Source organism: Primulina eburnea, chromosome 16, assembly GCF_022965805.1.
Source record: "Primulina eburnea isolate SZY01 chromosome 16, ASM2296580v1, whole genome shotgun sequence".
In the NCBI taxonomy this organism is placed as follows: domain Eukaryota; kingdom Viridiplantae; phylum Streptophyta; class Magnoliopsida; order Lamiales; family Gesneriaceae; genus Primulina; species Primulina eburnea.
In genome coordinates, this window is record NC_133116.1 from 3575909 (window position 1) to 3588752 (window position 12844).

General features: G+C 31.4%; 2 protein-coding genes across 2 annotated transcripts; one reads left to right on the forward strand and one right to left on the reverse strand.

The window, feature by feature from the left end:
* Positions 1-1607: 1607 nt before the first annotated feature.
* On the reverse strand, positions 1608-2678 carry LOC140817298 (uncharacterized). The gene has a single exon (XM_073176941.1). The coding sequence runs from the start codon at positions 2676-2678 to the stop codon at positions 1608-1610; it is 1071 nt and encodes a 356-aa protein (XP_073033042.1).
* Positions 2679-6879: 4201 nt separating this feature from the next.
* Positions 6880-8947, forward strand: LOC140816991 (dof zinc finger protein DOF4.6-like). Its single transcript, XM_073176539.1, is given in 3 exon segments — positions 6880-7040; positions 7475-8212; positions 8214-8947. Coding segments are annotated over 3 exon segments (885 nt in total). The 5' UTR covers positions 6880-7016; the 3' UTR covers positions 8337-8947.
* The last annotated feature ends 3897 nt before the right edge of the window (positions 8948-12844 follow it).

The following is a 12844-nucleotide window of genomic DNA, read 5'->3' on the forward strand; positions in this document are numbered from 1 at the left end:
ATAGTGTTTTCTCATTCCAACAAATCTTTTGTTGTTCTTCGGGACACAACTTTATTTCGCCTAGATTTGGAAATTCCAATTCATCGAAGTGGCAATCTGCAAATCTCGCAGTAAACAAGTCTCCTGTTAAAGGTTCCAAAAATCTAATAATAGATGGTGAATCATATCCCACATAAATCCCAAGTCTACGTTGTGGGCCCATTTTGGTTCGCTGTGTAGGTGGGAGGGGGACTTGTACTGCACAACCAAATACTCGAAGGTGAGAAACATCAGGCTCTCGACCATAAGCAAGTTGTAAGGGTGAGTATTGGTGATAATTAGTTGGCCTTATACGAATCAATGATGCAGCATGTAATATGGCATGTCCCCACACAGATGATGGAAGTTTGGTTCTCATCAATAATGGTCTAGCAATTAATTGCAAACGTTTAATGAATGACTCTGCTAAGCCATTTTGTGTATGGACATGAGCAACCGAATGCTCAACTGAAATCCCTATTGACATACAATAGTCATTAAATGTCTGCGATTTAAATTCAGCAGCATTATCAAGACGAATTGTCTTGATTGAGTGATCTGGGAATTGAGCTCGTAATTTAATAATTTGCGCAAGTAATCTAGCAAAAGCTATATTTCGAGTTGAAAGCAAACTAACATGTGACCATCTAGTAGACGCATCAATCAATACCATGAAGTATCGAAATGGTCCACATGGTGGGTGTATAGGCCCACAAATATCCCCATGAATTCTCTCCAAGAAGGTTGGGATTTCAACATCAATCTTTGTAGGAGAAGGTCTTATAATTAGTTTGCCTTGTGAACAAGCTACACATGGATAATCATTGTGTAAAAGAATCTTCTGGTTCTTTAGAGGGTGTCCATGTGAGTTAATTATTATTCTGCGCATCATTGTTGCCCCAGGGTGACCAAGTCGATCATGCCATAATTTGAAGCTCTGTTGGTCAACAAACTTCTGGTTTGTGACAATGTTTGCTTCGACTGTTTTTATTGTTGTAAAATACATTCCAGAAGGGAGTGCACATAATTTTTCTTTTATCTGCTTCTGGCCAGATATAATAGATGTTATGCAAAGGTATTCGAAATTATTTTCATTTAATGTTTCAATATGGTATCCATTTCGGCGGATGTCTTTAAAGCTAAGCAAATTTCTACTGGATTTGCTTGCATATAAGGCATTTTCAATATATAGGCTTGTATTATTTGGTAAAATAATTTTTGCCTTTCCATAACCTTCAATAATTTTTGATGCACCCGATATTGTTGTAACATTATTTTCAGCTAATGTTAACTCCAAAAAATACCTTTTATTTTGAAGAATGGTATGTGTTGTACCACTATCCACTAAGCATTCATCCTGACATCTCATCGTTAATCTAAAATAAAAATATAATTCAATAAGCTAAATTAAATAATGCGTAAAGCTTTCAAATTAAATATTTTATTGAATAATGAAAACATTTATTGAATAACAAAATAAGCCTCCATGACAAATCCTAAACTTGAACTGAACATCAAAATAAAAACGAGACCACGATAACCTAATAAACAATAGAAATTCAAAGTAGGAACAAGACCAATGAAAGTAATTACTCATTATTTTCTAACACACCACCACCAATCAAATTATCTATATTTCCATCTGGATTAGCAAAGAAATCAGAGACGTCCAAGTGAGTTATATCAATTGGATCATCATTGTCCACAAAATTTATCTCCATTTTTCCATTTTCCTTGATTGATTTTTGGTATAGATCCACAAGATGTTTTGCCGTACGACAGGTACGAGACCAATGCCCTTCCATTCCACATCTATAGCATTTTTCTTCATATACTTTGGAACTCTTCTCCTTTGCTTCTTCATTATTGGAATTCCACTGCTGGTGGCTTGTTTTATGTTTCTTTCCATTTTGTTGCTGATAGTATCTTCTTTGGCCACGCCCACGCCCACGCCCACGCCCACATCCACGTCCACGTCCACTTTCATTGTTATGATTTTTAGTGGAATTAGCATTCACTTCAGGAAATGCAATTTCATATTCTTCAGGAAATGTAGTTCCATTTGCTTCAGGAAATGGTGTGGATCCAGTTGGGCGCATTTGGTGATTTTTCATGAGCAGCTCATTGTTTTGTTCAGCAACTAGTAAGCATGAGATGAGTTCAGAGTACCTTTGAAATCCACGTTCACGATATTGCTGCTGCAGGAGCACGTTTGAAGCATGAAAAGTGGAGAATGTTTTTTCTAACATGTCTTGATCAGTTACTTTCTCTCCACAAAGTATCAGTGTGGAACTAGTCTTGAATAATGCAGAGTTATAGTCACTTACGGACTTAAAATCTTGTAACCGTAGGTGCATCCATTCATATCGGGCTCTTGGGAGAATTACAGTTCGTTGATGGTCAAATCTTTCTTTTAGATTTTTCCAAAGCTCTCGTGGCTCTTTCACAGTGAGATATTCGACTTTCAACCCATCATTGAGGTGATGACGGAGAAAAATAAGTGCCTTTGCACGGTCCTGCTGGGACATTTTATTTCCTTCTTTTATTGTATCTCCTAAATTCATAGAGATAAGGTGGACCTCGGCATCCAAAATCCATGATAAATAATTTTTTCCAGTCAAGTCAAGTGCTTCAAATTCAAGTTTGGTGATGTTCGCCATTGCAACTTAAAGAAAGAAAAAAAAAATTATATAATTAGAATCATGACATAAATAGAGTAAAATTGCATAATATATATTGAAAATAAGTATTATAACAAATTATGCATGTTACTACTTTTACTGTGCAATTTTGAAATTTTGTTATTCTATTTGTTAAACTAACATCGATGCAGGTGTATATTGAGATGCGCTCAATTAATAATTTATGTATCTATTACAAATTACACTAATTACAAATTGTACCATTATAAACTAAAGAAAAAAAAATAAAAATAAAACCCTTTTATGCACAAATATAAAAATGTTTATTATTTAAGATGACATTTTTATATTTGTAATAAAAATTAATTAGGAAAAGGTAGAGAGATACACTTATTGTTTTAAATAGTTTGAAATCAAAATATTATATATTTTATAATTATTTGGAAGTCAAATAATTTCAAATTACAAATAGATTTGATTTTCTAATTCAAATCTAAAGCTCGTTTTCCTTGATTTTATGAATCGTGATTCGCGAGAATTCCGAAAGTAAGTGGTTTAAATTTTAAATGTCAAAAACTAGATTTTTGATCAACAATTTTTGAAAGTCGAATATATCCAATTTTGGTGAGATTTGGTTTTATTAATTTGAGAAGATGAAAGTCTCAAGAATCTAAAATATTATGGTTCTGTTGATATCAAACATAGTGATGAGATTGATTCAAAAAAAAAAATATCATGGAAGTAGTAAATACTAGTATTCACACAATATTTTAGCGACTAGTTAAAACATCAAAATCCAAATAATATAAATCTTAAACAAGCAATCCAAGATATGATAAAAAAAAAAAAAAAAAAAAAAACTTGAATCAAAACAACAATACATTTATAATCAATATTCTTCAAGAATATTGTCGAAACATATGATAGTTATCTAAATTCTTCAGGAATATGATAACATTATATTTTATATCAATATTGTTCATAGATATTGATAGATCTTTATGATTTTAGATCAAGATTCTTCGGGAATATTGATAAATCTTATTCATTAATATTTTATTCATAGATCTATCAATATCTTCAACATAAAGTCGTGTTGTGCTACTTCAGGAGCATCAACATAAAATTAAAAGTTGTGCTTCTTCAGGAGCATCAACATAAATCTATAATTTGTGCTACTTCGGGAGCATCAATATTAAATCTAAATATTGTGCTTCTTCAAGAGCATTCATACAAGAATAAGAATAAATTATTTATAAATTTTACCTTGAAGAGCACTCGTGCTGATAACGTGTTGTGAATAGTAGAGAATATAGAGAAGAGAGAATGATTTTTGTGTGTTTTATTCATCACTGAAGACCTCTATTTATAGAGTAGATTTACAGATTTGAATAGATAACAATATCAATAATCATCTATAATATCTTTTCTATAACAAATTTGAAACAAATAAGCCTTTTTTTCGAGCTTTCATTTATTTAGATTAATGTCTTGGGAAATATTGGAAAAGAGAACAGAAAGGTGAATCGAATATGTTCATTGGGCCTCATATATTTTCTTTGGGCCTCGTTGTGGTTTGAAAACGGAACCATTGAAATTCTATGGATCTCAGCATTGGGCTTCCTACTTTCGTGATACAATGGATAAAAGAATATTTCGATAATATGACTTTACTCGTGATTTTACATCGCATGATTACAAAATAGAATATATTTATTAGACGATTGGATTTAAAATACATATAGTTTGTACAAATATTTATTAGGGAGTGTCTATAATCACACACAAAAAATGATTGTTGGATTTTAGAAAAATAATTTTTTTTTAATTTCTTAAACGCAATTTTTACGTTAGTTTCTGGTTAATTTAATTTAAATTCAGAAACTGGTAGGATGTTCTACAAAAGTGGTTCGGTAAAAAATAGTGTTAGAATCACTTATTTTCACATACTACCTACTTCAATTTTCAACTTTTCATTTTGTTTTCAAAAGCAACTCACTTCTAATTTTTTTCACTTGTTCATAACCAGTAAATCTAATCACTTTTTTAAAATTATAATTTATCGCAAACACTCACTAAAACCTTGTTAATTTTAACGTTATGTTTCATCACATACTTTTTAGTCCGAACGGTATCCTATTTGAGCTAAGCATCTTGGAAACCAAAGTTAAAATCTTTTTAAGATATCGTCTTATTCGTGAGATGAGATGACAAATGATTTACAATATAATGATGATATTAAATTAAAAGATATGAATAACATAATTATTTTAAACTTTAATTATCCAGTAATTCGAATCAAATTGATACCCAAAGACGCATAATATTTCCTTTTGCACCAAACTCATCGAGGCCCAAAGAATATAACATATACTATTTATTAAGGTTGAGCACCTTATAAAAACTGCCAAAGAGGACACCATCTTTTTTTCCAGTTTTACCCTTACAATTATAGTAATATTACACCTTTGTTTTTTTGTTTTTTTTTTTATTTCAACACACACTTTTATTTTTATTTCAATCATTCAAATATCAATTTAGTCCCTCCATAATATGTCAATTTTCACTTTAATCCATCGATAATGATAAAAAAGATTGTATACACACGCAACGCGTGTGCAGAATAACTAGTGGTTAAAGATGGGCGCGATCCATTTCTCAGTTTGTTTTCTGGGGCTAGGCCCAAAACTATTAATCCTGTTATTTTATATCACCATATGCTCACCGTAAACACACAGAATTATTGAGGAGATGCATTTCGAACAAATATATTTCGATTATAATTTTATTATTTTAAATAAAATAATTAATCAAATTTTAAATTTATATTTTACTTGTTCATACATTATCGGTAAAAAATATAACGAATTTCAAATAACATCATAATTGAGTGAACTTAAAATTCATTATAATTAACATTCATAAACATGTAAGAGATAAAATTGAAGTTCATGATCTTACTTTTTTAAACAATAAAAATACATTAATAATTTATTAATCCAAACGGAAAATTATTTCCGCTTTCAAAGCAATTGAGCTTGACAAACACAAATTCTAACGCATTTTTTTTTTATTGGAACGAAATACACTTCCATTAATTAAAAGGGTCACAAAGGAGCAATGACGAAGATATAAGAAATTCAATTGATAAATGTGAAATATATATCAAACTAAATTAAAATAAATTTAATTTCAATTCAAAAATCAACAAACTTTAGAAGTAGAAAAAGATCGAAAAACCAGTACTTAGCTCCAACCTGCTGCACCAACACAAATAAACCACAAAATATCATTCCAATTTTATAGAATCGCAAACATGGGATCGGATAATTAAATTGTTGATTTTCGCACACTATGTGTTTATTAAGTTTTCATGAACCTCAAATTTAATTCATTAGACATTTTAAATTTTCAAAGTATATAGTATAGTCTCATTAATTAGCTGACGTTATATATAGGACTAAAATTATAAATCATGTCGTGATTAATTAGATATTGAAGTACTGCCATTAGATGATAAGATATAGTAAGTAATTAATTAGCATCATCGATTACCAAATCCGATGAAAGTGAATTCATTTCGGACAATTAAAGATTTAAAATGAGTTTATAATAGGCTAAAATGGACTTTTATCACAACCTGTGTTAATCATTTTCGTAAAGCAAAGACGAATACGAAGTAGTTGCTATAGGAGCCCGTTATGCAGTCACGCAGACGCGGGGTCAGGCTCGAGGCGTGACAGATTGTGATACCCTTGTTCCAGATCCTAAAAATTAAAAATTTAAAATTAGTTTATAATGAGATTACAATGAACTTCTATAGCAACTTAGGTTAATCATTTTCGTAAAGCGATTACGAATATGAATTAGTTGCTATAGGAGCTCATTGTGCAGTCATGCATGCGCGAGCTCGGACTCGAGGCGTGACAATTTGATATTCTAAGCAGTTTGTTTTTGAGTAACATATATATTAAAATTTGTAATTATCGGCATTCACCGGTGTTAAAACATGAGGGGAAAACATAATCTCCTAAACCTAGTTGGATGAAATGGGGCACTTTGGTTATTAAAAATTAAAAAAATAAAGTTTAGTTTTATGATCCTCTAGTCATGCATGTATGTGCATCCGATGATCGAGAATATGATAGCTAGGTTAGTTTAGAGAGTCCACACATGTATGAGAGGCCATACATACATACATACATATATACATACATACATACATACATAAAGCTCATACAACTGAAAATTTCAGAGCATTTCCAAACATTCCCTTTCCTACTTTTTACACCACCTCAACGCTGGAACTGTGCTTATTCTTCTCTCTTAATTTCTTCTTCTTCTTCCTCCTCTTCCATGGATACTGCTCAATGGCCACAGGTGAATCGATTTTCTTTTCTCATGTTCGCTGTTTAAGATCTCTTTTTTCCAGTATGCATACTTGGCAATATATTTCAAAGCAAAGCCTTCACCTTTTCTTTTCCCTTTTTCCTTTTAATTATATGCTTGTTTTCTTCTTGTCAATTTGTTAATAATATATAGATCATGTTTCCCTTTGTAACTTTCCTTATGCTTAGTTGCTGGTGAAGGAGAGCACTGATAAAAAGATTAAATCATCTTTTTTTTTTGGGTTTTGCATTTCTTTCCATATATATGTATGTGTATATGACCTTTCTTTTCTTGATCTGAAACTTTATGGGCTTTGATTATTTTTGTTGATCTTAAAATTTTTTGTCAAGTCTTTATGTAAAATTCCATTAAAAAGTAATTTCATTTGCTCATGATACCTTTTAATTTGTTTCCTCTTTTCTTAGGATATAGTGGTGAAACCAATGGAAGAAATAGCCACAAATACATGCCCAAAAGAAAGAAAAGTGAGACCTCACAAAGAACAAGCCTCGAACTGTCCAAGATGCAATTCTACCAACACAAAGTTTTGTTACTACAATAACTACAGTCTCTCACAGCCAAGATATTTCTGCAAGACATGTAGGAGATATTGGACTGAAGGGGGATCTTTAAGAAACATTCCAGTTGGAGGAGGCTCAAGAAAGAACAAAAGATCTTCATCTAATTCGATTTCGTCGAAGAATTTAGTACCTTTATCAACTCCTGATCAAATCCCACAAAACCCTAATAAAATCCAAGATCAAGCTCAAGATCTCAACTTGGGATTTTCCACAATCACCTCTCATGATTTCAAGACCATAACTGAGCTTATCCAAGTCCCAAGATTCGAACATCGAGTTAAAGAATTGCAGAACCACCCTTCTTCTAGCACCAATTCATCAGCTTTGGAACTGTTGAATGGGATCACAGGTACTTCAAGGGGTCTGATGAATTCAAGCTTCATGAGTATGCCTATCATTGATCCGAACACAGTTTACACATCAGGGTTTTCCTTGCCTGAATTCAAACCTTCTCTCGGTTTCTCCTTGGATGGACTTGGAGGTAATTATGGAAACTTTCAGGGGGTACAAGAGACAAATGACAAACTGCTTTTCCCGTATCAAGATCTGAACAAGCAGGTATCAACTAACACAGAAGATGCATGATGAGCAGAATAGATCAGATCAAATTGGAGATTCTGCTGGATATTGGAATGGAATGATAGGTGGTGGTACATGGTGGATCATGGTAAAGAACAACTTATATATATACAGTACTGCAAAATAGTTAGCGAATTATATTTATATGGAGTATGTTTTTTTTTCTCATCTTTTCCAACTTTTTAGTGAGTTAAGGTGGGTTGATTATAACATGGGTAACTTTCTCGGGGGAGAAAAAGGCTAAATATCGGGAAGCGTGGTTTATTTCCAATTTCCTCTCTTTTCTTTATAATCTAATTAAGCTTCATTAACATGGAGTTTGAAGCTCGTTTTAGAAATGGCTTCAATATATATATATATATATATATATATATATATATATATATATATATATATATATATATATATACTGCATTACTGCATTACTGCATAGTGATTGAAGACATGGAGGACTCAGACCCAGATTTTTGAAGGGTGACAGGAAATTTATTGCTGTTGGAGATCATCATTACAAAATTCTTGTTTCAAGAAAAGAGAGGGGGAAAGGGAAATTACCTACGGTTAAGTGCCATTTTATTTGTTTGCAGTGTTAATTATCTGAGTTTGTATTGAGTTTTGTGATGACAATTTATTACAGTGGTCTCATGCATTTTATCCGTTTTTTTAGCAACTACGATTTATTATTGTCCAAAGTCCATGTCAATACTAATTAATTTGGTGTTAGGAAGGATACATAAAGCATGGTTGGCCTCGGAAAAATTCTTATGAATGTTAAATTCTCAGGTCGACTGAATTTAGTATTTAAGAGTTGTATATATGACTTTGCACAATACTCTCCCTCTTGAGTTAGTTTTTGGGATATAGTTAGGTCCAAATAATAATCTAACATGGTATTAGAGCTCAGACTCACCGTTATGTGTTGGACTGCCTTATGGGCTACTCGATAAAATATTTTAAATTTCATGCTCCAGTTGTTCATTCTTGAGCGTGAGATATATGTTAAATGTCTCGCATCGAGTGAATTAAGTAATTATGAAGAATTGTATATATAAACTTGAACAATTCTTCTCCCTTTAAGCTAATTTTTGACTGTTAAGTTATGTCTAAATCTCAATATTAACATGCAACAATTTCTCTATTATATCAATAATTGATTGTCATGCATCTAATTTAAGATGTTTAATAAACTACCACACAAATAAAATATCATAATATGACAATTAGATGTTAATGTAACAATAGAATGTTGCAACAATTGACACTTTATTTTTTTCCCGGTTGGCCTAGTTAACTCGATCTTGTTCTTTTTGGGGAAAAAATATTACATTAAATTCTGAGATGATTCCCTAGACGCTACAATGAATTCTCTTTACGCAAATAAGTGTGCTTTTTCGTAACTACAATATAATTTCGTTTAGTATTTTGACGAGAAAATGCAAAAATGGATCTTATCGCTTGGTTTTTGTAGATTTCTATTCCTCTGCTTAATTAGGTAGTGTTTGTAAATGTTTGAAAAAAAGTAATTATACATTTTTAAAACTTTGTAAAGAAAAGTTCATAATAATATTTTGAAACATTCGCAAATACTGTCATCAAATTAAAAAACCTGTTTAGGCAGACATAAGATTTTCTCAAATACATGGCTATCTCGAGATATATATTTGAAATATATATCCATATATATTATCATGCATGGTCAATTACACAAATATATACCTACATAAACCAAATATTTATTTTGATATCATAGACATGTAACAGAAGAGACATTTTTTTTACCGAGCTGGCTACCAACTTTCAAACAAACACCTTAGAGTGAAAGACTGATTCAAAATTTTCCGTAGTGCGATGATTATGACCCCATGCCACAGTGTATTGATTTCTTTTTTCCAAATTGAAAGGTTGAGAAAGAGCTGACAAACCCTACTTTCTTTGGTCTTTCAATGGCCCTACACAAACATTCTCCTTGGCAACTGTGCTAAGGGAATAATCTCCACACTACTTACTCCATTAATATATATATATATATATATATATATATATATATATATATATATATATATATATATATATATGTATATACAGATTTTGTTTATGGATATAAAATTATGCTATGTTTGGACAACCTCTTTCTATTCAAAATGTATGATGGTTTTGTAATTTTAAGATCATCTCATATCAATTGTAATATGTATAACTAATATCACTCTTGCTACTATTAGAGGGATACATGCCTTTATCATTATGAATTTTAAGGATTTATAAGAAAAATACGTGTTTTAATTAAAAACCAATATTAATTATTAGAAAAGTATCTAGTTAGTAATAATATTATTTTTATAAGTTTATCTCTATAATATTAATATATTAAAGTGCAACATCTTATAGTTGTTGCGGTGAAATAGATCGAGCTAATGAACCGTAACATTTAGATTGTTATACTATTTAAGTTTTATCGTTATTTTAGTTATAATTTTTGACAAATGGCAATAAAATACTATCCACAAAAAAATTTAAAAAACAGGGTCGGACAAGGATATATAAGTATATATGGATAGCTGTTTATTTATAAATTAATTAATATATGGCCGTTGTCATGAAAAAAGGTTTAAAAATGCCAAACAAACGTAGCACGCATATTTCTTGTAGTTGGCTGTATGGCACTTTGTGGGGTGCGCATCAAATACCACGCCACGCGCGGAAAAGCAGCGGGGAAAATTAATCCTTGCGTACCCCACTGCGGTCCCCATGGAATATATATGATGTCTTACGCAACCTGTGAATATATATATTTATACTAAATATATATTGCCAAAAATAAAATCCTTTTTAAATATTTAAAAGGATTGAAATTATGTTTCTTCTATATATATATATATATATATATATATATATATATATATATCAACCACTCATGCATGCATTTTTCGTGGTAATACCCTCGTACAAAATGCGCACAGTTAAATGGTCCAACGATTAAGCATTTTTTTATCCTCTCATTTTGCATGCATGCAGCCATCTGTTAAGATTGGAACTTGAACCAAACTCAACTCCAAAAACTAACTCAAGGGGGTAGGATTGTCCAAGTCCATATATGCAACTCCCATATTATTTATCCAACCGATATGGGACAACTAACACACCCCCTCACGCTCAGGAATTAACATCTGGAGCAGGAAGTTTACAAATGAGCCAACTATGGGCAGAACAGATAACCCAATTATGGATAGTCCAACACATAATGGTGAAAACCTGAGCTTTGATACCATGTTAATTAAAATTGAAACTTGGGCCTAACTCAACCCCAAAAGCTAGCTCAAGGGGAAATGATTGTCCAAGTCCATATATGTAACTCCTAGGTTATTTATCCAACCAATGTGAGACAATTAACACAATCATCCAACATTTTCCTTGTAAATATTATGCATGTATCTATATTTTTCTACAATATTTCACTAAATTAGTCCACATTAGCCCTTAAGTATAACCATAATTTGTCCATTTCATTGAGTTATAATTTGTTACACAATTGCTGTTTATTGAAACCAAAGTTTTAGGTAACGACCCTTCATTTTTTGCAATGATGATTTTGTTATAATTTTTTTTTACTGTGCCCATCATCAAGGCGTAACCATTGCTAGAGTTTAGCATAGGGATAACAATAAGTGCGGGTAACACCCGTTTGGATCAGGTTTGTACAATGTTAAAGTGACCAACTCATTTACGTTTTTATTATAGTAAATATTATTCGTCTCAATTATAAATATACAATTTTCTTATGATTTTTAAATTTTTATTTTGTATATGAATATTGGATTGCATAGATAGTTGCCTTTTATATTTGGTTAAAATATGCTAGACTTTTTTTCCCAATATGTTATGAAAGCTGATGCATCGATTAAATCAATTTCAATTAAAGAAAATTATATAATTACATATTTCCCAAGCTAGTATATGGAATATCAAACATCTGTTATGAAAATTATATACAATCACGTATTTCCCATTAGTTTAATGCAATTATATCGTTGATGTCTCGGTATTAAATTTATGCTATATCTATTGAAATATACGCCATATATCATAAATAATCAGATTTATTAACATATGGTATTTAATATCATCATATTTATATGATCCAATTATCCAGATAATAATATATATGAGGTGTACCTTACTGTTAAGATTGAAACTTGGACCTAACTCAACCTCAAAAACTAGCTCAAGGAAGAAGGATTGTCCAATCCCATATATACCACTCAAAGGTTATTTATCCAACCGATGTGGGACAATTAACACACCCTCTCACGCCCAGGAATGAATATCTGGAGCGTGGAGTTTACAAATTACCCAATTATGGACAGAACGAGTGGCCTAATTATAGGCAGTCCAACACATAACGGTGAAACCCGGGCTCTGATACCATGTTAAGATTGGAACTTAGACCTAACTCAACCCCAAAAGCTAGCTCAAGGAGGGAGGATTGTCCAAGCCCATATATACAACTCCCGAGGTTAATTATCTAACCAATGTGAGACAATTAACAGTTACAAAAAATACTGGTTGGATTATATTGTGTATAATCTCTAGGAAATTAAGGACCGAAACCATTAATACATGGATCACATAAGTTGC